Below are 27,336 nucleotides of genomic sequence, written 5' to 3'. Positions count from 1 at the left end.
ACATTTGAAGTGGATCATAACCTTTCATCAAAGTTGTCCTAAAACCTTCTTCTTAGGATTTTTTGATCCACTTCAAATGTTGACTACTATATAATCAACACTTTCAAGGTCCAGAAAGGTACTAAAGACATGATTAAAACAGTCATGTGACTGCAGTGGTTCAACCTTAATGTTATGAAGAGACGAGAATACTTTTTGTACGCAAAAACGACGACTCTATTCAGCAATCTCTGTCATTATCTTACGCAGGTGATGCAGTGAAGGCTTCCGTGTTTACGCTGGCTCAGTATTGGCCAAAGCTGTTCATGTGATCAGCACAACGCATCACGCAGGAGCTGGCCAATAATGAGTCGGCATTCTGATGTAGAACCTGCAAGCGCTGGACGTAAACAACGAATAAGAATGACACAGAAGAGACTAATTTGTTGAATAAAGTGGTTGTTTTGTTTTTGCACACAAAAAGTATTCTCGTCTCTTCATTACATTAAGGTTGAACTGCTGCAGTCACATGACTGTTTTAACGATGTCTTTAGTTCCTTTCTGGACCTTGAAAGTGTTGATTATATTATTATATGAGTCACATACCTCTCGGATTTCATCAAAAATATCTTAATTTGTGTTCTTACAGGTGTGGAACAACATGAGGGAGAGAAATTAATGACAGAAATTAAATTTTTGGGTGAACTAAGCCTTTAATAATAATCCTGAAATGAATGTAAAAGTTTCAAAACAAATCACTATGTAAAGATATTTTTGCAAACGCCATTGAGATTCCTGTAAATGATGCTCGAGATGATGGAGGAAAAGGTTCGCCGTGTGCAGGTGGGTTTTGTTCCAGCAGGTGGCGCTGCGGCTGATTTTGCGCACTTGATTAGAAGAGGAACTTAAAAACTTTCAGGTGTGACAGGTGACATGCATTCTGATGCCGCTGTGAAGTCTTTCAGGTACGAAGAGATTCGCCTCTCGCAGAGATTTGTTTTAACTCCTAAACAATCGAGTGTATCTAAATGTGTTTAGACTGAACTAGTATAACTGAATCCGATTTAAAACGCGACGTTAGGCTGTCGTGTGCAAGTTAGTTTGCATTACTGATGCAAGCGGTTAATTAGACGCTAATTTGCTGTCTTTACAGTGTAGAAAATACTGGATGAACTTACAGGATGAAACTGGAAAAGGAAGGACATGAGAAGAGCAGTAAAAAACACGACAAGAGGTCAGAAAGTTTCATCACATGTTCTAAGAATGTTATAAAAATGACGGGTTTTTAAAAATGTTTTTAAAACGTTTGTTCTTGTACGCGATCGCGTTGAGAACATTGTATAGTTTTGCAGACATTATGAGGATGTTCAGAGAGATCTAGATGCTGTTTTAAAACAACCCAAGTGGTTGGGTTAATGTTTGTCCAATCTGCTAGGTAGTTTTATTTAACTCAACTATTATTTTAAAATGACTATATGTCTGGCTTAAAATGTACGGTGGCCGAGAGAGCTCAACGCGCTGCAAATAAAGAAAACATCTTCATCAGTTTGACAACACATGCGCTGCAAACTCCACAACACTTACAAAAAGAAAAACGCGCTGCAAATAAAGAAAACATCTTCATCAGTTTGACAACACACGCGCTGCAAACTCCACATGTTTTCTTTATTTGCAGCGCGTTTTTCTTTTTGTAAGTGTTGTGGAGTTTGCAGCGCATGTGTTGTCAAACTGATGAAGATGTTTTCTTTATTTGCAGCGCGTTTCACCATTTGTAAGTGTTGTGGAGTTTGCAGCGCATGTGTTGTCAAACTGATCAAGATGTTTTCTCATTTGCAGCGCGTTGAGCTCTCTCGGCCACCGTAAAAATGAACCAAAATATGTTGGAACTCAAAAATCAGACACATAATTACTAGAGGCAACAATAATAATCAAAAGGTGAACATTTATTAATAAGAAATTTAATAAATGTTTAATTATTTTTGATTAATTTTTTTTTTTTTTTTACATTTATTTATTTTTATTTTATTTCATTATTTTTGTTTAATTTTTAAACAATAGTTGAGTTAAATAAAACCGACCAGCACATTGGGTTTGTCCAATTTTTTTTTTAACCCAACTTGGGTTGTTTTTAACCTAGAATTTTTTAAAATGTAACATTATCACAAATTAAAATAACATTAGATAAACATCCAACTAAAACATTGTATAAACAATGTTTTTGAGAATATTTGATAACTTTAATCCAATGTTCTATTAACATTCCCAGAGGAATATTTATCTATAACGTTGAGAGAATATTCTGAGAAAAACAGATATTTCAGGTTTATTTAACTAAGATCTCTTGCGTGTGTCAGAGAGAAGAAGTCCAAGCATTCCTCTAAAGACAGAGGAAAGGACTCGGAGTTGAACGGCAAACACAAACCCTCCTCGAAGGTAAAAGCATCATGACAGAAGGTCATAAAGAAGTATGAATGTGTGTCTGAAGTATAAATGATTGTGAATCATTACTAGAAGAAACAGTCCGACTCGGGAGAACGTCAGCAGGAGTCTGGAGTCTCCAGGTGCGTCTTCAGCTTGAATAATAATAATGCATGAAGTTCTGTCACTCACTCATATATTCTTCTGTTTTAGAAGCGAGGTGAAATGTGAAGCAGGAGATGCTGACATGAATGTGGTGAGATCATTTAATGAGATGAAAAATCATTAATTTACTCTCCTCCGTGTCATCCAAGATGTTCATGTCTGTCTTTCTTCAGTGGAAAGGAAAACATTCCAGGATTTTTCTCCATATAGTGGACTTCACTGGGGTTCATGATCTTTCTAACATGATTACGTCATGCGTGGAGCATCACAGAGCAGTGCAAGACGAGCATTTGTGCTTAAAATGTTTTATTTTTTGTAGAAAATGTCCGATGGTTTCTCTAGATGAGACTCTTATTCCTCGTCTGGGATCATGTAGAGCTCTTTGAAGCTGCACTGAAACTGACATTTGGACCTTCAACCCGTTGAACCCCAGTGAAGTCCACTATATGGAGAAACATCCTGGAATGATTTCCTTTCCACTGAAGAAAGAAAGACATCTTGGATGACATGGAAATTATCATGAAATTCATTCTGAAGTGAACTAATCCTTCAACATCCATTGCATAAAAGTGAAAAATAGAAGAAAAACTCCTTGTGGAACCTTATTTTTAAAAGTGTTTATATGAGAAAATGCTTCAGTTTGAATCTTGAGAATGTTTTATTTTGCAGGACGCCACAGCAGCTGATCCTGATGAAAGGCAAGAGATCTCAGTTTCACTTCATATGATTGAGTCATTGTGAAATGCACGGTCAAAACAATGAGTTGAACTGTGAAGTGAGTGATTTGTGTTTATATGATTCATCAGAACTCAACGTGATGATGGACAGGAGAAATCAAGCCCACCAGAAAACAAAAACAACAACAAACAGAAGGTATTTTGATTGACAGTGTTTTAGGTATTCTTATACAGGTTTATTTAACCCTTGTGCGGTCTTCGTTTGGGAAGCACACTCAGGGTCTTCGGGGTCTCCAGAGACTACAGGCAACAAAATGTAATTTTGTAACAAAATAAAAGTTTTTTTTTTTTTTTTTTTTAAACAAATGTAATTTTACTCTGTTTATTAATGTTTTTACCTTTCATTCATGGGGATAACATGGATAATTTGACATGGTTTAGTGTGAGATTTTTGCCCATCTTTTGGAAAATGCAGTTTTAAAAGTTAAAAAATATCACTTTATCCAGTAGATGGCAGCAGAGCTCCACTATTTCCTGTTTGACTGACTGAAAGACTCTTTTCACAAGTTTTTTCAGTTGGATTCATATCTAAATATTATCAAATCACAATTATAACAATAAAAATTACTTTTTGTCAAAGTTAAGTATTTTTTGTAGTGAGAAATCCGTTTTTCGATATTTTTACATTATGATGAGACTAAACTTTGACAAAAAGTAATTTTTATTGTTATAATTGTGATTTCATAATATTTAAATATGAAAAATACTTGTGTAAAGAGTCTTTCAGTCAGTCAAACAGCAAATAGTGGAGCTCTGCTGCCATCTACTGGATAAAGTGATCATTTTTTACTTTTAAAACTGCATTTTCCAAAAGATGGGCAAAAATCTCACACTAAACCATGTCAAATTATCCATGTGATCCCCATGAATGAAAGTTAGAAATGTGGCTCTTTTATAAAGTAAATTTGACATAAAAAGCTGTTTTTGTATAAACTTATTTAAAAAAAATTTTAATTTATTTTGTAACAAAATTGGAGACCCTGAGTGTGACTTTATTTTTTACACTAACATAAAAACAAGATATCACTCCCAATTTGTTTCTTTTTTATTTGTAGATCTAGAAAGTGTTAACCACTGTACAAAGTTTCATGTCATTTGGACAAAGATAACTTTTTTTATTTTAACAAACGTTGTTTGGGGTCTAAAACGACCCTCTAGGGGTTAATTTCTTCCGATTGATTCTCAGACTCGATCAAAGAGCAGTAAGGAGCGTCTCAATCACACAGAGAAGAACGAGCGGACTGCAGATGAGAACCTGAAGAACGACTCAAATCAGGTTTGTCGTATCAGAGCGCAGGCGTCATGTTCTTCATCATCATCCTCAATCACATGTGACTTGTTTCAGACGGATGAAAGGTGGGAGACGGACGGCCTGCCGGTCACTGCACCTGCCAAGATAAAGAAGAAGAGAATCAAAGATGAAAAGAGTGATAAAAATCAACAGTCTGGGAAGAAAAGAAAAAAGAGTTCTGAACATGACAAACCAGAGAAGAATAAAAAGATCAAGAAGGATGATGAAGGCGAGGAACAGCAGAAGAAAAAAGAGAAGGTGAAGAAAGAGGACAAGAACGATGAGTCTGATAAGTGGAAGTGGTACGTGTTCACACTGCTTTCCTTCAGGTAGTCTTTAAGGATTCATTTGAGCAGAATTAAAGTATCTACTGAACTCAATTCATTCAGTTAAATTAACTTAATTTTGAAGGAAATAAATAGGCTTAATAAGTCAGAATTAAAATACATTGCGTCATTTTAAATATATGTTACTTAATTTTACATCTTATTTTAATGAATAAAGCCCGTTTGAAGCGGAATAAATTGGCGTGTGGAACTGTTATCGTGCAGATATCGCCGGTCGGACACATACATGTGACGCACAGACGCGCGTAAGTGCGCATGTGCAGAAGAGCACATGTCCGCTGTGCGCTGCTGCTGCTGCGGGGAATGAGAAGATGTTTGTTCGTTATTTCACGAGTCGTTTATATTTCAGCGGAACGTAATAAAGTCGCTTCGCTCGTTTCTTCTGTCAGACATTATGATCGAGCCGCGAAAACACTGTCGGTCTGCAGGTCAGATTAATATTCATTAATGAGATTAATATTCATGAGTGAGATCACATATGCGCATGCGCGCTACGCGGAAACTAACCAGATAAAAGTTGACATGATAAACTTAAATAGAAAATCTTGTAGAATGGTATATTGCAGCTTTAATTAGATATTAACTTAAAGTATTAAAGTTGTGTTGTATTAATATACGCTAGCTAAATGTTTAAATAATTTAAAATAAATTCAAATAATTTAAATTGTCAATAATTGAAACATGATTATGTAGAATTGTGTATTGTGTAACTTTATAAACTCATTAATCTGTGTAAAACTTTATTAAATATAATTTTTTAGGTTAATTTAATTTAATGGTAATATGAAATAATATATTTAACATATTTATTTTAAAAATTGGTGGACATCAGTCATGCAAATACATTTTCCTATAATTAATAAATAATCATTTATACATTTTCACTTTAAACAGATGATTATTAATCGATAAAAGACTGTTAATTATTTATTTAAAATATGATATTAATATAGTATTTTAATAATGTAATTTAATATAATATTTTATATTAAGTAAATAAATAAATTTAATTTCATTAATTTATTTTAATCAATAATTTAAACATGATTATGTAGTATTAAGTTGCTTTGAGCTCATATTAATCTGTGCAAAACTAAATATTAACTTAAAATATTATTTTTAGATTATTTTAATTTAATATAATAATAATAATAATATAATACTTTTTTATTTCACATAAATTTATTTAAAAAAATTGTCAGTATACAAATTTTTCCATAATTTATTCATAAATAATCATTAATTCTTAATCCTAAAATCTTATTTGTTCACTTTAAACAGATGATTATGTAATTATGATAATATAATTATGTATAATGAATGTTATTTTGAAATGGATACAAAAAATTAATTTAAGTGATCATTAATAAATGTTAATAAATCAATTTAAACGTAGAATTGTGTTGCATTGCTTTATGAGCTCATTAATCAGTGAGAGACCGTTAAATAAATATTTAAGTTAATATTTATTTTCCATACTGTTTTTAAATGTTTTATATTATTTTAATATAATTAGTATTTTTATATTTTAACGTTATAATTCATTTTAAAAATTCATGGACTTCAATCACACAAATCCATTTTTCCCATAATTTATCAATAAATTTATCATAATAAATTATTTTTGAGGTTGAATTTGCAGACGGTATAATTGTTGCTCACTATATTAATGCTTCTCTTTAGTGTCTTCTCATGTTTCTGCTCATAATTGTCACGTGATTCTTCATATTTGTCTGTGTTCTTGTGCGTTTGAATAACCTGCGATTGAATGATCAGGTGGGAAGAAGGCAAATCCTCGGACAGTCAAAAATGGAGCCGCCTCGAGCACAAAGGACCGTATTTCCCTCCGGAATATGAGACGCTGCCCGATAACGTGCCCTTTTATTACGACGGTAAGAGCGTCATGTGATCTGATGTCTTAACACAGTAATAAACAGGAAAATAACAGTGTTAATCAACTGTTTTCAGGTCAGCCGGTGAAATTGAGTCCAGCGACGGAGGAAATCGCCACTTTCTACGCCAAGATGCTGGACCACGAGTACACCAGTAAAGATGTGTTTCAGAACAACTTCTTCAGTGACTGGAAGGAGGTACAATTTAAAGTTTTTCTTGTTTTACTTTAACCGAAGTGTGTTTTTGGCTTTTAACTGAGTAAAGTTTTCACTCAATATCCATTAGTTTTCAGTAGAATTTGAGTACTTTTTACACCTGGTAAACTTAAACTGCGTTCTTGAATCAGGAAATGACTAAAGAAGAGAAGAAGCTGATAAAGACGCTCTCCAAGTGTGACTTCAGCCATATGCACAAGTATTTCCTGGAGAAGACGGAGGAGCGAAAGAACATGACGAAAGAGGAGAAGCAGGTGCGTGTCTGATTTCAGTCCGTTTACTCCCAATAATCCAATAACAGCCTTGGAATACGTGAGCAGAATGCAGTTTCAGTTCATCATTGATTCTGACTTCTTTTGCCTTGCATAACGGTAAAAAATGTATTTTTATATGTGAAATCTGCAGTTTTTACTATACAATGATAGTAATAAATAGAAATTTAAAAAAAAAAATACACAATTTTGGGTGGTATTATCTACAAATCAGCCATGATGCAGAAAAAAAGGGGTTAATATTTTAAAAATTATAATAAATTGTTTTTTTTTTTACAATATTTCAAAAATGACCACCATAGAAATTAATAGGAAATGTAAAAATAAATTAAATATTTTTTGGGGGGTACACTCTACAAACCTCCATGATGCAGGAAAAAGCACACAGCAATGAAAGGGTTAATTTAAATGTATTTAAACAATAGGATAAAATTATATGGATTGATTATATTATAAAAATACTACTTTATGCATAAAGTGTATTTGAAACTAATACGGATCAATAAATAAATGCAGATATATAAAAACATGTATTTATTGAGATTGTCTTTATTTGACAAGGGTTTAGCGCTCACAGAGTTATCGGAGGCTTCCGTAATGTTTTGTGTTTCAATCAGGTCCTGAAAGAGGAAGCCAACCGGCTGATCGAGGAGTACGGCTACTGTCTGCTGGACGGACACCGCGAGAAAATCGGGAACTTCAAGCTGGAGCCGCCGGGTTTGTTCCGCGGGCGAGGAGAACATCCGAAGATGGGCAAACTGAAGAAGCGCATCCAGCCGGAGGACGTCACCATCAACTGCAGCCAGTGAGAGAACTAGAACTGTTTATCATTTATTAAAACAAGAACTGTGTATAATGTATTATATATTATTTTATTTTGATGATAAATTTGATCCTAAAGCACAGAAACTTCGAACAGACAAATTTTGCGTAAATTTACAGAGACTTATTCTTAAAGTTATTAATTAATTAAAACCATATCAACGACCGTATCATATCGTACAATTTTCACTCCACAGAGACTCTAAGATCCCAGAAGCCCCTGCAGGCCACAAGTGGAAGCGCGTTCAGCACGATAACACGGTCACATGGCTGGCGTCGTGGCTGGAGAACATTCATGGACGACCCAAATACATCATGCTGAACCCCAGCTCCAAACTCAAGGTGAGTCTGAGCTCACGCTCGCGTCAGAGATGATGATGATGATGATGATGATGATGACGGTCTGTGTTCAGGGCGAGAAGGACTGGCAGAAGTACGAGACGGCGCGTCAGCTGAAGTCGTGTGTGGACACCATCAGGAAGCAGTACAGACGTGACTGGACGTCCAGAGAGATGAAGAGCAGACAGAGAGGAGTCGCCATCTACTTCATCGATAAGGTGAACTGATGGGCGGAGCATGACATCCAGCTCATAATGGGTGGAGCTTAATGGGCCAGTCACACCCTAACCCTACCTGAACCGAATAGGTTAAGCTCCACCCATTAGGTGGATTTTGTGTGTATTCATATGTTGATAGATAGATTAATGTGTGTGTGTGTGTGTGTGTGCGCAGCTGGCCCTGCGAGCGGGGAACGAGAAGGACGACGAGTCTGCGGATACGGTGGGCTGCTGTTCTCTGCGTGTGGAGCACATCACACTTCACCGGCATCTGGACGGACTGGAGTATGTGGTGGAGTTTGACTTCCTGGGAAAAGATTCCATCCGCTACTACAACAAAGTGCCGGTGGAGAAACAGGTCACCGCAAACGCTGTTATATCGCACATGCTGTCTGCCACTCTTTAACCCTCGGGTGCTCTTCATGGTCTGCAGTTTTCACAATATAATACAATAAAATACAATTATTTAATTAAAGTAATGAATAGAACTTTAAAAAAATACACAATTTTGGGGGCTACAATCTACAAAACAGCCATGATGCAGAAAAAAGTACAGCAACGAAGGGGTTAATTGAAAAATTATAATTAAAAAAAAAATTACAATATTTCAAAAATGACCATTAATAGGAAATGTAAAAAAAAAAAAATAATTAATAATTTTTTGGGGGTACATTCTACAAATCATCCATGATGCAGGAAAAAAAAAACAGCAATGAAGGGGTTAATTCAATATAAAATTCAATATAAAATTACAACATTTCAAAAATGACCACCATAGAAAATGAATAGGTAATTTATAAAATACACAATTTTACAATCTACAAATCAGCCATGATGCAGGGAAAAAAACACAGCAATGAAGGGGTTAATTGAAAAATAATTACATTTTTTTAAAAAATGACCGCCATAGAAATTAATGAATAATTTTTAAAAAATACAAATTTTTTGGGAGGTACAGTCTACAAATCAGACATGATGCAGAAAAAAGCACAGCAATGAAGGGGTTAATAATAAAAAATAACCAAAAAATACAATTGCATTTAAAAAATGTCCATCATAGAAATGAATTGGAATATATATATTTTTTTTTTATGCACGATTTTTTTGGGGGTACAGTCTACAAATCAGCTATGATACAGGAAATGAACAGCAGCACACAGCAATGAAGGGGTTAATTGAAAAATAATTATTTTTTTTTTAAAAATGACATTTCAAAAATTACCGCCATTAGAAATGAATGAATAATTTTTTAAAAATACACATTTTTTTTGTGAGGTACAGTCTACAAATCGGCCATGATGCAGGAAAATAAAGCACACAGTAATGAAGGGGTTAATTGAAATGTATTTTTAAAAAAATAGGATAAAATATGTATGGATTATATTATGTTATAAAAATAATGGAAACAAATGAATCACAATTCTTGCATAAATATTACTTAGTACCATACAATCCCTCAAAATATTAAATAAATCATAGTATTTAATAAAAATAAATTACATTAGTTCAACTGGGAAAATAAAGTGAGATTTGAGGTGTTCAGCTACTTTTGATCAGGCAGAGTGAGAGTTTGACCCCTAAATGAGGAGCACCAGAGGGTTAACGAACTCTCGTTAACTCTCTCATGACATTACACGTGTCATGATTCGACACATCACACGAGAGAATCTGCGGCATCCGTTTCAGTCTCTGGTTAAACTTTAGGAAATGAGATGAATGAATGAATGCATTTATAAACTATTGATACACAATCAGTGTGAGATATGATTGTAGCAGCTCTATTTATTTGTGTTCATCATGATCTACTGTTTCATTCTGCAGGTTTTCAAGAGCCTGAAGCTGTTCATAAAGCATAAGGATCCTGAAGATGATTTATTTGACCGAATTACAGTAAGTGTGTTTGTTGGAGGAGCTTATTTTAGTGTCGTTGAAATACTGTTATAGCTATTAATATTTTGAATTTGATTAAGTGAAAATTAGAACGTTGAAATAAGCCTTAAAATATGTAAAAGAATTCATTTCAAGTGATAAAATTATTTTTTTAATGGTTTTTGACTATAATATCCCTGACTATCAAGTCATGTGATGTTTACTACTGCATCAAGTGATAATCACATGTTACCAGCACTAAATCATCACTAGTATCCCAGCGGTCAGTGCTGGTGAGTTTGATGTGTGATATGTTATAAAACATGAAACAAATACACAATTTTGGGGGGTACAATCTACAAATCAGCCATGACGCAGAAAAAGAAAAATTATTTTTTAATTTAAAAATAATTAAATATAAAATTACAACATTACGAAATTTTTTATAAATACATAACTTTTTGAGGGTACACTCTACAAATTATCCATGATGCAGGAAAAAAAATAAAATGTCATTTCAAAAATGACCACCATAGAAATGAATGGGAAATTTAAAAAATACAGTTTTGGGGGCTACAAATCAGCCATTATGCAGAAAAAAGCACAGCAATGAAGGGGTTAATTAAAAAAATAATTTGGAAAGAAATTACAACATTTCAAAAATGACCACTGTAGAAATTCATAGGAAATTTAGTAAAGAAATATATGTAATTCTTGGGGGGTACACTACAAATCAGGAAATCGCTGTTGCAGGAAAAAAGCACAGCAATAAAGGGGTTAATTAAAAAATCATTTATAAAGAAAATACAAAATTGCAAAAAAGACGCCATAGAAATTAATAGGACATTTTTTATAAATAATTTTTTGAGGGTACACTCTACAAATTATCCATGATGCAGAAAAAAATCACGCAGCAATGAAGGGGTTAATTGAAAAATAATGATTAAACATAAAATGACAACATTTCAAAAATGACCACTATAGAAATTAATGTGAAATTTAATAACTACACAGTTTTGGGGACTGCAAATCAGCCACGATGCAGGAAAAAAGCACACCAATGAAGGGGTTAATTAAAAAATAATTTAGAAAGAAAATACAAAATTTCAAAAAAAGATACCATAGAAATTAATAGGATTTTTTTTTTTTTTTAAATACATAATTTTTTGAGGGCACACTCTACAAATTATCCATGATGCAAAAAAAAATTAAAAATCACACGGCAATGAAGGGGTTAATTGAAAAATAATAACTAAACATAAAATGACAACATTTCAAAAATGACCACTATAGAAATTAATGTGAAATTTAATAACTACACAGTTTTGGGGGCTGCAAATCAGCCACGATGCAGAAAAAAGCACAGCAATGAAGGGGTTAATTAAAAATTACAACATTTCAAAAATGACCACCATAGAAATTCATAGGAAATTTAAAAAAGAAAAATGCATAATTTGGGGGGGGGGTACACTCTACAAATCAGACATGATGCAGGAAAAAAGCACAGCAATGAAGGGGTTAATTGAAAAATAATAATTAAACACAAAATGACAACATTTAAAAAAGGACCCCCATAGAAATTGTGAAATTTAATAACTACACAGTTTTAGGGGCTGCAAATCAGCCACGATGCAGAAAAAAGCACAGCAATGAAAGGGTTAATTAAAAAATAATTTAGAAATAAAACACAAAATTGCAAAAAAGACGCCATAGAAATTAATAGGAATTTTTTTTATATAAATACATCATTTTTTGAGGGTACATTCTACAAATTATCCATGATGCAGAAAAAAAATCACACGGCAATGAAGGGGTTAATTGAAAAATAATAATTTAAAAATAAATTACATTTCTAATTTTGTCCTGTTGTTCTCAGACGACCAACCTCAACAAAACCCTGACCGAGTCCATGCCTGGACTGACGGCCAAAGTGTTTCGAACCTTCAACGCCTCGACCACACTGCAGGATCAGCTCAATAAACTGACCGCAGGTCAGTCCAGACTGTCACTAAACGCTAAGAATCATCTGCATCTTTCACAATGAGAGAATTCATGTTCACACTGCTCCTGTCTTTCAGATGACATGACGGTGGAGGAGAAGATCCTGTCCTATAACCGAGCGAACAGAGCTGTGGCGATCCTCTGTAACCACCAGAGGGCAGCACCCAAAACCTTTGAGAAATCAATGCAGATGCTGCAGGAGAAGGTGACGCACGTCTGCTATAATCCACATCAGATCTGAATAATCACACGCTTCTCTTCTGTAGAGCTTCTGCAGTGTCAGTGTTCCAATAATCTTCCTCATTTAAATAATTAATATGCAGAATAAAGGGGCGGGGCCTGGTTGAGTTAGTTAGTAGTGTGTTGAAACTGGCGGTTATGGTAGGGGGCGGGGCATTTCCCAAACACCAATCACAACACACCGCTCCAGCCGACCAATCAGAGCACAGTGTGCTTTTCAGAAGGAGGGGCTTCATAGAGACAGGAACTAAACAGAGCGTTACTGACAGACTGGGAAGAGAGGAGCTGAACAATGGAGAATATGAGGAAAATAATCAACATTCAATCTAGTAGAGCCCAAAAACAACAGCTTCTTTAACACTGAACTGAATCTAGTTCTTAAAGTGTGTTTAAAGCTTCGACACATCAGTCACTGTGAATCGCTCTCGCCGGCAGCGCCGTGTGACTCTCAGGGTCAGACATTATTGGATTCCAGGTGGGTTTGTAACTGCAGGGAAGTGAAATGTTTTCAGTCAGCCGTTCAGCGCTGAGGTCAAGGTCAGGATTGGAGCTTTAGAGGACGAGGCCGTCAGAAGTAATCACACACACCATGTAAAGCGCAGAGACTCGAGCGATGAAAGCAGCGTCAGCACACGGCGCCTCGCTGAACACTTAATACACTTCTGGAGGAGTAAACACACACACACACACTCATGTGGTCAGTGTTTGCCCGCCTCGGTCAGAGGTCACGCTCACATTCGCTTCTGTTTACAGATCCAAAAGAAAAAGGAACAAATTGAAGACGCCAAAAAAGAGCTGAAAGAAGCGAAGAGAGCACATAAAGACGCTCCATCTGACAAATCCAAGAAGTAAGAAGTCTTTTTAAATCAGCAGGACTCAAGGTTAGTGGAGTTAATCGTGTGCCAGCAGCAGCGCTCGAGCTGTGAAACATGAAATATTGAGACGGATCAACAGCCAAAAGAGAGAAACACGCAAACAAACACGTTTGAAATTATCTTCAGTCTGTTTGTGCTTGAAGACATTTACATTAACCCTGATGGGGTCTTTAGCAAAGTGACGTTCTCTTTGTCCAAATGACATGACACTTTAGTTTCATAGAAATTTTAGAAAAATTAGTGATATCTTGTTTTTATGTTAGTGTAGAAATAAAGTCTCACACAGGGTCTCCAGACTGGCAACAAAATGTAATTTTGTAACAAAATAATTGTTTTTTTAAACGCATGTAATTTTACTCTGTTTATTAATGTTTTTACTTCATATTTGTGCAGTTTTTGGAGGACTTAGCATGTCTTTCAAATTTATATAAATAATTAATAAATAAATTAAATGGGTTTTTATACAAAAACAGCTTTTTATGTAAAAAATAACTTATAAAAGACCCACATTTCTAACTTTCATTAATGGGGATAACATGGATAATTTAACATGGTTTAGTGTAAGTTTTTTGTCCATTTTTTGGAAAATGCAGTAAAAAATAAAAAAGTAAAAGTAAAAAAACGATCACTTTATCCAGTAGATGGCAGCAGAGCTCCACTATTTGCTGTTTGACTGACTGACATCTTTTCACAAGTATTTTTCATATCGAAATATTATGAAATCACAATTATGACAATAAAAGCTACTTCTTGTCAAAGTTTAGCATTTTTTGTACTGAAAAAAAAAGTTTTAATGTTGATTTTGAGGATAAATTTCATCCATTTTCTAAGTGGGTTCTCATCATGTAACAATATTGAAAAACTGATTTTTTTTTTTTTCATTACAAAAAATACTAAACTTTGACAAAAAGTAATTTTTATTGTCATAATTGTGATTTCATAATATTTAGATATGAAAAATACTTGTGAAAAGATGTCAGTCAAACAGCAAATAGTGGAGCTCTGCTGCCATCTACTGGATAAAGTGATATTTTTTAACTTTTAAAACTGCATTTTCCAAAAGATGGGCAAAAATCTCACACTAAACCATGTCAAATTATCCATGTGATCCCCATGAATGAAAGTTACAAATGTGGGTCTTTTATGAAGTGAATTTTACATAAAAAGCTGTTTTTGCATCATAACCTACTCAACAAAATATTCATTTATAAAAATTTAAAAGAGATGATAAATCCTCCAAATATGGAGTAAAAACATTCTCTGGAGACCCGAAAGACCCTGAGTGTGCTTCTCAAATGAAGACCGCACAAGGGTTAAATCATCTTTTCACTGCATTTTCCCTGTCGAAATTGTGTTGTTTAGAGGAGGAAAAGTCACATTTTATTGTTACATTCAGAAAAAAATGGTAAGTAAAATGAGAATTTTAGTTCCCTTCACTTCACAGCAGGATTTAGATGATCTTATATCAGTGTGTGTGTGTGTGTAAGGCTGGTGGAGAAGAAGGAGAAGCTGGTCCAGAGACTGTGTGAACAGTTAAAGAAGCTGCAGCTGCAGGAAACGGATCGTGAGGAGAACAAGGTCATCGCTCTGGGAACGTCCAAACTCAACTACCTGGACCCACGCATCACTGTGGCCTGGTGACGACACACACACACACACACACACACACACAGACAGTAGAGTGATTGATGTGACGCTCTAATCACATGATGATGTTTTGGCAGGTGTAAGAAACACAATGTCCCCATTGAGAAGATCTACAACAAAACCCAGAGGGAGAAGTTCACCTGGGCCATTCACATGGCCGACGAGAACTTCCAGTTCTGAAGATCGCTCTGTTTTTGTGTTTGTGAAGTACTTTATAATTATTTGTAGTGTTTTGTTTTGAATTTATCTGTTGTGTAATAAAATAATGTCTCTAATTAAACATCAGGTACGATCACTTCACTGGTTTGTTCTCGTGTGTCGATGGGATTTTGAGCAGCGGCTGCCATTCATTTATTTTTATTCTTTGTTTTATTATAGTTGTTTTTATGTATTACTAGTATTTTATTTATTTTATCTATATTTCCTTTTTGTTATAGTTATTAGTTTTTATTTCATCTATTATGTATAGTTTTATTTTGAGTTATTTATTGTTTTTTATAATTTTATTTTTGTGTATTTTATTTGATTTTATTGTATTTATCGATTTTATTTAATTTTTATCTTATTTACTTTTTAGTACTTTATTTGTATGTATTTACTTTATTATAATCTATTACTTTTTATTTCAAATGTTTATTTATGTATTACTAGTATTTTTTTTAAAGATATTTTTTTATTTTATGTATTAAGTTGTATTGTTTTATTATAGTTATTTTATCTATTGTTTTTATTTTATTGGTGTTACCTCTTTATGAATATTTATTTTATTAATAATCTATGTATTTTTATGCATTATCTATTATCGATTTATTTTAATGTACTTTATTTCAATTTTTTAAATATGTATTGTATTTATGCATTTTATTTATTTTATTATTATTTTATGTATTTTATTTTTATTTTTTTTTGTAATTTAAGTATTTTCAGTTTTATTTACTTTATATATATATATATATATATATATATATATATATATATATATATATATATATATATATATATATATATGTATGTTTTTTTCTTTTTTTTCTATTTATTTTATAATATTTGTTAATTTTTTGGGAGCTCTGTAGATGATGATAGATGATCCTCAAGTTCAGTCTGGTTCTTCTCCATTGAACAGATTTTGAGTGACAGCTGTCATTCATGTTCTAGTTTGCATTTCACACATCATCAGCCTCAAACGGTTTAATATGAACACGTAAGTTACATCAAAAATACTGACGGAGTTTTTTTTCATAGCAGGTCTTGAATATTTGATCAGCCTCTACCTGGTGATTTTAAATGAGGGTGAAGCTGCTGCTCAGAATGTCAACGTGACGCGGGAGGAGATCTCGAGGGAACCTCGGCCGTGATGGACGTGAAGCGCAGGCGAGGCGTTCTGTTTCCTGCCTGTTGATCTCACGATCGACTCCTCGCCGTTTCACTCCATGTCGTCAGAGAGACGGAGATCAGCGCTGGAAGACTGCAGTGGGATTTGGGCCGGATTAGGCTTTGCTCTGAGAGGGAACGGTTGGGAATAATAAGGGATCCGCAGCAGCAGCAGGGCGTCTCTGGTTGCGGTGTGTTTGCAGGAGTGTCGTGACCTGATAATATCGTCTTTATCACTAAACAAGGCAACAAAACGCAGTTGATCAGGAGAAATGATCGGTGTGAAGCAGCTGTAAACATCTCAACTGCTGGAGTTCAGCTTCATTAAGAGTCGAACACAAGATTCTGTCTCTTTGATTTTGAGTTCTGTCCTCTTGTTCTTGGGAAAAGTTCTGCACCATCTTCACACAGTTTTTCAACCTCCTTTTAGATCCATGGACCCCAAAATATGATCATTCTCGTACGAAGGACGCGTCCTAAAATTTAAAAGACATCTGTCTTTTATAAACACACTGAAAAATTAATATTTTAAATCTAAAATTATTTAAGTTTCAGTATATTTTTTTACTTGCTATGTGTTGTTAAATATTTGTTTATTCGTTTTTTATATTATTTTAATCTAATTTACTTATTTTAATCTCTTAAATCATTTTGTTTTTTGATCTTTTTTTAATACAATTTCTCTAGACTTTCCCACATTTATTTTAATCCAATTCATAATTTGTTTTTCATATTTTTAAAAACTTTTTTTCCTTTTCCACAATATTTTAATCTAATCTAATTTATTTACTTATGTTTTATTTATTTTTTTTTTAACATTATTTTTTTTTACATTTTTATCTAATGGTAATTTAACATTTAAGCACTTCATTTATTTTATTTTATTTATTTTTTTTACCGTTTTTCTCTAGACTTTACCACTATTTTAATTTTTTTTTTTTTACATTTTTATCCACTGTTAATTTAACATTTAAGCACTTTATTTTAATCTATTTATTTACTTTTTTACAAATATTTATTGACAGTTATTTCTCTAGATTTTTCCATGGCCCTCTTGTTTTGAGTGTTATTTTCTTCCATTTATTTATGAGTAAGTGAATAATTTGCAGACATGGTTAATTGTGAAAGATGCCAATTAAGTTTTGTGATAACTGGCACGGAATGTTTTGTTGCCAAACTATCTCAAGTTTACCAGTCAAATGACAAAATCTTAGACATTGTCCAAATCTCACTTGTTTTGAGCTGTACTTTAAAAGTCAGCATGAAACAGAAGTTGTGCTCGTCTTTTCTTCCTTATTGTGTCGTATATCCGAATGAAACGCTTGGCAAACAAGAACAAAAGTGGGGAATTGATTGGATGGTTGTGGTTTGCTATTGGTGGATCTCATGTGAGTGACAGGTTGCCCCGCCCTCATCATCAGAGAAGAGAAGATATTCTGATTCAAGATTACCAGGAACATGAATTTAAATTGATCTGCATGGTTAAATAATTACTGCAATATTTCAAGGTGAATTTAATCCAAAATACTGGCCATGTCAGACAACTAAACATTTATTCGACCCAGTTGTTTCACCTCCATTTATTTCTCTGACTCTGGGTGTGCCTGACATCTTGTTTGTTCAGTAATTGTCATTCAGGGATTGGAATGGAAAAACAGCGTTGATTATGTGCCCTCTGACCGGACAGGGCTTCAATAACATCAACATTAATCGTTTTTCATTACACAGCACACATTAATACAAGTATTTTTTTTAATTAGAGGCTTTTCCCCTGTGTCATGCTCGGTCGTGACTCTATTGTTGGTAATCTGGCCGTGTTTTTATGCAGCACTGCAGTAGTGAGTCCCATCTGGACCTTCAGTCGCTCCGCCACATCAAAGCGCTCCCAAAGAATGGCGGGAAACGCCGAACAAAGTCCACAATCCATCCGCACAGTCAGCCAGCGAATGGCACTTTGTTTTTCTGCTCCACACAGAGTCGATGAGGAGCTGATGAATGCAGCGGCTCTCAAACTCCTCCTCCATGTGGTTTCTGCGGCATTCTGGACACAGGAAACAAACAAAGTGCTGATTTATTCAGAGGAACAAAGAACAAACACGGCTGTAGTTCATGATGAATACGGTCTGTCTGGAGACCTTGTGTTGCTCTGCGCTTTAAATGAAGCCAATACATGCTAATAACTGAGGCTTTTCCTTCTAAAGCCCAAGTATAGTTCACTTTTTAAGTGTACGCGAGGGTCAGTGCGCATGATGTGAATTTTGTCATCAGGAGAGTATGCGCACCGCTGGATTTTTGTACTTGAAAAATACTGCAAATTTTGATTGCAGTAATTAGTCTATCCACAAGGTGGCCTGTGTATGCGTACGAGTCAAATGAAGTATACTTTGCAAGGCTGTGCGTTCGTACGGAGACCTGCACATGACACGCAAGAAAAAAATTAAATCATGCGGACGGTTTACTAATTCATTCCTTCGATTTACTAAAACATGTGCACAATTTACTATTTCATTTCCTCGATTTACTAATTAGTTCCCTCGCTTTACAAATTCATTCCCTTGATTTACTAAAACGTGCGCACAATTTACTATTTTGTTCCCTTGATTTATTCAGTCGTGCGCATGATTTACTGTTTAATTTCCTCGATTTACTAATTAGTTCCCACAATTTACTATTTAGTTCCCTCAATTTACAAATTCATTCCATCGATTTACTAAAACGTGCGCACGATTTACTATTTCATTTCCTTGATTTACTAAATCGTGCGCACAATTTACTATTTAATTTCCTCGATTTACTAAAATGCGCAAATGATTTACTATTACGTTCCCTCAATTTTCTAAATTGTGTGCACGATTTACTGTTTCATTTCCTCAATTTACTAATTAGTTCCCACAATTTACTATTTCGTTCCCTCGATTTACTAAAATGTGCAAACGATTTACTATTTCGTTCCCTCGATTTACTAAAATGTGCAAATGATTTACTATTACGTTCCCTTGATGTACTAAAATGTGCGCACAATTGACTATTTTTCCTCGATTTACAAAAACATGCACAATCTACTATTTAATTTCCACAATTTACTAATTACTTCCCACGATTTACTATTTCGTTTCCTTGATTTACTAATTAGTTCCCTCGCTTTACAAATTCATTCCCTTGATTTACTAAAACGTGCGCACAATTTACTATTTTGTTCCCTTGATTTATTCAGTCGTGCGCATGATTTACTGTTTAATTTCCTCGATTTACTAATTAGTTCCCACAATTTACTATTTAGTTCCCTCAATTTACAAATTCATTCCATCGATTTACTAAAACGTGCGCACGATTTACTATTTCATTTCCTTGATTTACTAAATCGTGCGCACAATTTACTATTTAATTTCCTCGATTTACTAAAATGCGCAAATGATTTACTATTACGTTCCCTCAATTTTCTAAATTGTGTGCACGATTTACTGTTTCATTTCCTCAATTTACTAATTAGTTCCCACAATTTACTATTTCGTTCCCTCGATTTACTAAAATGTGCAAACGATTTACTATTTCGTTCCCTCGATTTACTAAAATGTGCAAATGATTTACTATTACGTTCCCTTGATGTACTAAAATGTGCGCACGATTGACTATTTTTCCTCGATTTACAAAAACATGCACAATCTACTATTTAATTTCCACAATTTACTAATTACTTCCCACGATTTACTATTTCGTTTCCTTGATTTACTATTTTGTTCCCTCTATTTACTAAATCGTGCACACTATTTACTGTTTCATTTGAACATTTTAAACATTCATAGAACATTCAGAAATAACCAACGCTATCTCACGACCAATTTGCATGTATTTTATGAGATGGCTAATTTGTACGAATTCATACGATTTGTCTAAACCCCAGTGACCGGTAGGTTTAGGGGTGGGGTTAGGGGTAGGTCATTTGTACGAATTCATGCGAATTTGGCAACTCGTAAGATATGTATGATTTACCAGAAGAGTATGAATTTTCGAATGACCTGCCCCTAACCCCGCCCCTAAACCTTCCCGTCACTGGGGTTTAGACAAATCGTATGAATTCGTACGAGTGAGGTTGTACGAATTAGCCACCTCTTAAAATATGTGTGAATTGGTTGTGAGATAGCGTTGGCAACCCGATCGCATGGCAATTCGCACGTATTTTACGAGTGGCTAATTCGTAAATTTAGCAAAAAACATATAAATGAATGGCTAATTCTAATTAGCCACCTCGTAAAATACGTACAAATTGCCGTGAGATCAGGTTGGAAATAAAATTAAAAGTCCCCCTGTGGTGAAAATCAAGTTTAATGTAGTTTATATGTCTAAGTGGTGTTTTAATATGCTTTAATGTGCAAATTCATAAATCATTGCTGAGTGTTTTGTGCAGCGTTTATCTCAGTAAGTTGACCGAGTGGATCTCCGAGCTTGTGTGAGTGAGTGGAGGCGGGGCTAATTAGCATTTTCATAAATGAAGCAAGGGTGTAGAGTTACATTCAAGCTATTTTAAGGCATGAAGATTTTTTTATGTCATTTTGGTGATCAAAGATGAGTTTTATGGGGTAAAATGATTGACTACAGGGAACTTAATAGGGACTTATTTTTGTTAGCTGGGGTGCTTTCTTTTTTCTCCCAAGTTTCATCTCAAATCCAATCAAAATTTCCTGTTTCACATCAAGGGCAAACAAGTCTTGTCACATTTGTTTCTTTAGATGCACTAAGGAATAAAAACAGATTGACCTTGAGAATAAGATGCCGCATTTGGCCCTCAGGTTCTAATTCTCCTCCATCTGGCTAAAGCTCTTCATCTTTCCTTTGTGTTTCTAGAACGCTTGATTCTCTCCGCCGGTAATCAGTCTTCTCAGCTGCGGCACAGACATTCCGAACAAGGATTTTTCCCACTGTTTATCCTGCGGATTAGTGACTACGGCACACGAGACTCATCCGAAGAGAACTCATTTGCGTTTGCTGCTGTCGTCTTCAATGATTTTTCTGTGCAAATGAGCCTCTAACTGGAGGCGTGTGGCCGAATTTTCATAGTAAAATCATTCATCAAACTAAAACCTTTTGTGCCGCCTCCAGGCGATATATTTAGGGTTTAAAACGAGCCGTAAATGAGCTCAACCGAATTAAGCATCTCATTTTGTGACGGGTGAAAACGTTCGTCTGATTCTGCCTTTCGAAAATTAGTCTTACAGAAGAAGCATCAGATTTTTCTCGGTGTGTGTGAGTTTGATTTCAGTATCTGTCATGTGGCAGTCTGCCATGGAATATTTAATGGCACCAAGCTGTTTTTCCTCCTCGTTTTCTCCTTACAGAAGGATGAAATGGCGTTCCGAGCGTTAGAAGGGCCGTGTAACTCCAACAGCTGCTGGGACGCTCGTCTCTCAAATCAGAGTTTGTTTGCATGTCGTCGCCTGTCAGCGCAGCAGATGCCCAAACATTTACAGCTGTTACAGTCGCTTCATCAGCGGCTCTCCTCTTCAGTCTGACAGAAGGGAGAACAGAGATAAATGAGCGACAGGCTTCTCCGATGGCTTTGGGTTCATCCCGGCTAACAGGGAATGTTCTGTCCAAATTTCCCAAAAGCATTGTGAGATTGTCGAGACCTTTGGTGCAACTGGTGCAAGTCAACTTAGGCTTACAAAGCTTTCTCAAAGTTATGAACAAATGGAACGTTAATGGAACGTTCATTCAACGTTATATGGTTCATGGAACATTTTTTGAATGTTGCAACTTCTTTGCATTCAAAAGTAACATTCTGTAACATTTGCAGAATGATAAAATGGAATGTTTCCTTAACGTTTGCATGAGTTTTTAGAGAACATCCAGAAGTAACTTTTTAAATCTTAATGGGAACGTTAGAAAAAGTTCTTTGTTAGTTGGGATGTCATGTGACGAACCTCTGATCCTCGGAGCACAAAACATGGGCGTCTTTGAAGCTCGGCTCTGTTCTGGATGTATTTTTCATGACGCTGTGTTTGCAGCAGCCATTTCGGAAGAGCAGCTAATTATCCATTCCGGCCTAATAGCAGACATGGTGTCTAGTTTTTGCTCATGCATTTATTCATAGTATCTCATAAAGTCACTGTCTTCCTCTGATTAAAGAAAGGTTGCTTTAGAAGAAGTCCTGTTATTTTCCCGCATCGCAGACGTGTTCTGAGCTGGACCGAACCGGTTCTGTAAATACGTCTGTTCTGGCACAGTCAGATCGGTGACCTCTGACCCCAGCTGACCGTCACTGAGAGGAACCGATGCTCTTGAATCCTGTTCTAGGCCTTCATATACACACTAGCTCATTCAAAAAGAATTTATTGGTTTGAGAGCTGAAATATGACCTGGAAATCAATTTGTGAAATTCACAGTATAAAACTAAGCAGAAACATGTTTAACCCTATAAAACCAGTGTAATATTTGATATGTGAATTTCTAAGACCTCTAAATGATCAATGTGATCAAAACTTTGCTGCATTCTCTCGTCTGATATTTTCAACTTTTTTTAGCAGGAAAAAGTCTTGGTTAAAACAGCCCATTCACTGGGTTAAAACAACTCAATCGCTGGGTTAAAACAACCTCTTTCGATGGGTTAAAACAGCCCATTCGATGGGTTAAAACAGCCCATTCGCTGGCTTAAAACAGCCCAATCACTGGGTTAAAACAGCCCAATCACTGGGTTAAAACATCCCAATCGCTGGGTTAAAACAACCTCTTTCGATGGGTTAAAACAGCCCATTCGATGGGTTAAAACAGCCCATTCGCTGGCTTAAAACAGCCCAATCACTGGGTTAAAACAGCCCAATCACTGGGTTAAAACATCCCAATCGCTGGGTTAAAACAGCCCAATCACTGGGTTAAAACAGCCCAATCACTGGGTTAAAACAGCCCATTCGCTGGCTTAAAACAGCCCAATCACTGGGTTAAAACAGCCCAATCGCTGGGTTAAAACAGCCCATTCTCTGGGTTAAAACAACCCCTTTCGCTGGGTAAAAACAGCCCATTCGCTGGGTTAAAACAGCCCAATCGCTGGGTTAAAACAGCCCATTCTCTGGGTTAAAACAACTCAATTGCTGGGTTAAAACAGCCCCTTTCGCTGGGTTAAAACAGCCCATTCTCTGGGTTAAAACAACTCAATTGCTGGGTTAAAACAGCCCCTTTCGCTGGCTTAAAACAGCCCAATCACTGGGTTAAAACAGCCCAATCGCTGGGTTAAAACAGCCCATTCTCTGGGTTAAAACAACCCCTTTCGCTGGGTAAAAACAGCCCATTCGCTGGGTTAAAACAGCCCAATCGCTGGGTTAAAACAGCCCATTCTCTGGGTTAAAACAACTCAATTGCTGGGTTAAAACAGCCCCTTTCGCTGGGTTAAAACAGCCCATTCTCTGGGTTAAAACAACTCAATTGCTGGGTTAAAACAGCCCCTTTCGCTGGGTTAAAACAGCCCATTCACTGGGTTAAAACAACCCCTTTCGCTGGGTTAAAACAACCTCTTTCGATGGGTTAAAACAGCCCATTCGCTGGCTTAAAACAGCCCAATCACTGGGTTAAAACAGCCCAATCGCTGGGTTAAAACAGCCCATTCTCTGGGTTAAAACAACCCCTTTCGCTGGGTAAAAACAGCCCATTCGCTGGGTTAAAACAGCCCAATCGCTGGGTTAAAACAGCCCATTCTCTGGGTTAAAACAACTCAATTGCTGGGTTAAAACAGCCCCTTTCGCTGGGTTAAAACAACCCATTCGCTGGGTTAAAACAGTCCAATCGCTGGGTTAAAACAACCCGATCGCTGGGTTAAAACAACCCGATCGCTGGGTTAAAACAGCCCAATCGCTGGGTTAAAACAGCCCATTCGCTGGGTTAAAACAGCCCAATCGCTGGGTTAAAACAACAATATTTGACCTAAGTTGGGTCAAATATGGACCAACACAGTGACTGGGTTGTTTTGACCCAGCAGTTGGGTTAAATGTTTGACCAACCTGCTGGGTAGTTTTATTTATAACCCAACTATGGTTTAAAAATTACTATATGTCTGGCTTAAAATGACCCAAAGTATGTTGAAAATTAAAAAATTAGACACATAATTACTAGATGTAACAATAATAATCAAAAGTTGAACATTTATTAATAAGCAGTTTAATACATGTTTATTATTTAAACATATTAATAAATGTTCAGTTGTCCAGCCTATTTTGGGTTCATTTTAAGCAATACAGTAATTTTTAAACAATAGTTGAGTTAAATAAAACTACCCAGCAGGCTGAGCAAACATTTAACCCAACCACTAGATTTGTTCATATTTAACTCAACTTGGGTTGTTTTTAACTTAGAATTTTTTAGAATGTGCATTTTATGTGAGAAGTGTGTTATACAGTTTAAAGATCTAATTGATTTACATTATAATCATCAGAATTTCATATAAATATCAGCATCTGCACCAAATTGCTGTTGTTTTTTTCTATATTCTCACTTTATTAGACATTATGAGCCATAAAAACCTGATGCATCATTTATTTTATTTTGTCTAAAGGTTCAATAAACTGATCCATTTCATACATGCAGACTATTATTTCATTCGTCAGGCTTCACGAAAAGTTGGTCAGCAGCCTCACTGGTTTCTGGCGGGAAACATTAAACCGGTTCACGCCGGCTCTCATTTTCCTCATGTGGTCTTTATCGACCCCTTCATGTTTATCCTCCAGCTTTCATGTTTATTCCGCAGCATTTTCATCCCTGAGCTCCTGTAGACGTGTGAAGTGTGTGCTGTTTTCCTCACTCATCTCAACACGTATATTTTGGTCTTGTCAAGTGAGCTCAGGTTCCCTGATGGTTCGGTGGGTTTCGCTGGCAGACGCCCACTCGCTCCAGAATCAGGGTTTCAGGTGAGAATGAGAGAGAGAAGAAGCTTTCTGCTCGTCTGACGCCAGTAATCACAGTCTCGAACCGACCCGAGCTCGAGCCCTAGAGGGAGTCAACTGTACTTTGAATAAGAAATTATCTTCTAAATGACGAATAAGCAAATAACCCACACCTGAGCCTCACGTCGCAGCAAAACAAATCACCCTCATCATACTGATCTATAAAAACACTTTGGCATGAATTAAAGATGAGGTTCTCCAGCAGTAATTGAACACTCTGTGGCAGGCCATTACAGCGTTCGTTAATATCTGTGATGTCACTAATGAGCATTTAAGGGCACAGTACAGTAAACAGAGATGTGATTCTATAGTGAAACACTGGTATATTAAAGGATTAGTTCACTTTCAAATGAAAATTTACTCACCTCCATGTCATCCAAGATGTTCATGTCTTTCTTTCTTCAGTCGAAAAGAAATGAATGTTTTTGAGGAACACATTCCAGGATTTTTCTCCTTATAGTGGACTTCACTGGACCGCAAACGGTCAAAATTACAGTTTCAGTGCACTAAATTGTCATATACAATATGCTAGTGCAAGTATATAACAATTAGTTCAAATTCTAATATAGAAGTTAAAAATGAGCATTTATGGTTAAAACATATATCATTTTTAATTTTTTTTAGAAAATCTCAGATGGTTTCACTAGATAAGACTCTGGTATCGTTTAAAGCTCTTTGAAGCTGCACTGAAACTGTAATTTTGGACTGTTTGGAGTCCATTGAAGTCCACTAAGGAGAATAATCCTGGAATGTTTTCATCAAAAACCTTCATTTCTACTCAACTGAAGAAAGAAAGACATGAACATCTTGGATGACATGGAGGAGAGTAAATTATCAGGAAAATTTAATCTGAAAGTGAACTAATCCTTTAATGCATTTTCATATTTGCATGATACAGAATAACGTTAGATTAGTACGATGCGTGTGCAAAAACACAGTACTGTTTCATATCATTATAATAACATATTGCATGATATTAAGACGTGAATCCAGACTTTAATGACTTTGCTTTGAAGTGTTCAGTGATTTTCTGACTAAATGTGAGTCGCCTAATTGTTTCTAAAGTTTCATGTCATTAAAATGAAATACAAGACAAGAGTAAAAAATTCATTAGATCTGAAACAGGATCTTTTCTGCCTGAGCTGTAAATGTCATAATGTAAAACTTATAATTACATAGACTGCTCTTATTTACCTGAGCGCCTTTATATGTGATCACGACACACACACATAGTGACTCATAAGATCATGGTGATTGAATCCGAATCCTGCTGCGGTCCGATCCATCAGAGAGCGCGCCCACTATGCGCGCCCACGACTGCGCTCAGCGGGGGAGAGAGCGCGCGATCATTCGGTTCATTTGAGCAAATCGGTTCACAGAGAGCGGCGAGTCACTGAATCACTTGATTCATCTCTCAAATGTGTCTTTTTTTATCTTTGTAGTAATATTGCTGCTTGCTATTACGTTGTTGTAACATTATTGTTAAAAACAAAATTAACAATTATCCTAATTAAGTTAATAATATCAAGTATTAATAGTAATATTAATTATTCCAGCTATTGTTAACAACATGTTTCACAGCTAACAAAGGGATTTACATGCGAATCGTTTTGACCGAATCATTCAAAAGAATCGGTTCAAACAAACGACTCGTTCGCGGATCCGGCTTCACTAGAGCGAGAGCGACAGAGATTCTCCTCAGATTGGAGTCAG

The 27,336-nt window shown here is 35.5% G+C and overlaps 2 protein-coding genes across 4 annotated transcripts; both read left to right on the top strand.

Moving 5' to 3' along the window:
• Positions 1 to 1,160: 1,160 nt before the first annotated feature.
• Positions 1,161 to 4,923, top strand: LOC137013755 (DNA topoisomerase 1-like). Its single transcript, XM_067377688.1, has 7 exons — positions 1,161 to 1,213; positions 2,334 to 2,412; positions 2,491 to 2,540; positions 2,611 to 2,653; positions 3,232 to 3,260; positions 3,369 to 3,435; positions 4,486 to 4,923. The coding sequence occupies exons 1-7, from the start codon at positions 1,161 to 1,163 to the stop codon at positions 4,921 to 4,923; spliced, it is 759 nt and encodes a 252-aa protein (XP_067233789.1).
• On the top strand, positions 4,512 to 15,795 carry top1mt (DNA topoisomerase I mitochondrial). 3 transcript variants are annotated; one of them, XM_067377352.1, is made up of 15 exons: positions 4,512 to 4,575; positions 4,645 to 4,892; positions 6,714 to 6,829; positions 6,906 to 7,027; positions 7,177 to 7,299; positions 7,935 to 8,122; positions 8,337 to 8,481; positions 8,553 to 8,696; positions 8,872 to 9,054; positions 10,518 to 10,586; positions 12,442 to 12,556; positions 12,644 to 12,771; positions 13,560 to 13,654; positions 15,169 to 15,318; positions 15,406 to 15,795. In XM_067377352.1, exons 4-15 carry the CDS (start codon positions 6,962 to 6,964, stop codon positions 15,506 to 15,508), a joined length of 1,509 nt encoding a protein of 502 aa, XP_067233453.1. In that variant the 5' UTR covers positions 4,512 to 4,575; positions 4,645 to 4,892; positions 6,714 to 6,829; positions 6,906 to 6,961; the 3' UTR covers positions 15,509 to 15,795. The 3 variants fall into 3 exon arrangements, with proteins under 3 accessions (XP_067233453.1, XP_067233451.1, XP_067233452.1); XM_067377350.1 differs by lacking the exons at positions 4,512 to 4,575; positions 4,645 to 4,892 and adding an exon at positions 5,235 to 5,365; XM_067377351.1 differs by lacking the exons at positions 4,512 to 4,575; positions 4,645 to 4,892; positions 6,714 to 6,829 and adding an exon at positions 5,304 to 5,365.
• Positions 15,796 to 27,336: the final 11,541 nt, after the last annotated feature.

Source organism: Chanodichthys erythropterus, chromosome 23 (assembly GCF_024489055.1).
Source record: "Chanodichthys erythropterus isolate Z2021 chromosome 23, ASM2448905v1, whole genome shotgun sequence".
NCBI lineage: Eukaryota > Metazoa > Chordata > Actinopteri > Cypriniformes > Xenocyprididae > Chanodichthys > Chanodichthys erythropterus.
The sequence above is the reverse complement of the archived record's forward strand: the minus strand, read 5'-3'. Positions and strand labels throughout refer to the sequence as shown.

Excerpts from the sequence above, each read along its gene's own strand:
- top1mt (XM_067377350.1), top strand. The coding sequence starts at position 5,241 with ATGAGAAGATGTTTGTTCGTTATTTCACGAGTCGTTTATATTTCAGCG. Across the intron at positions 7,300-7,934 it reads TGACGAAAGAGGAGAAGCAG|GTCCTGAAAGAGGAAGCCAA; the intron begins GTGCGTGTCTGA and ends TGTTTCAATCAG. Across the intron at positions 8,697-8,871 it reads CCATCTACTTCATCGATAAG|CTGGCCCTGCGAGCGGGGAA; the intron begins GTGAACTGATGG and ends GTGTGTGCGCAG.
- LOC137013755 (XM_067377688.1), top strand. The coding sequence starts at position 1,161 with ATGAAACTGGAAAAGGAAGGACATGAGAAGAGCAGTAAAAAACACGAC. Across the intron at positions 2,413-2,490 it reads AACACAAACCCTCCTCGAAG|AAGAAACAGTCCGACTCGGG; the intron begins GTAAAAGCATCA and ends AATCATTACTAG. Across the intron at positions 3,436-4,485 it reads AAAACAACAACAAACAGAAG|ACTCGATCAAAGAGCAGTAA; the intron begins GTATTTTGATTG and ends ATTGATTCTCAG.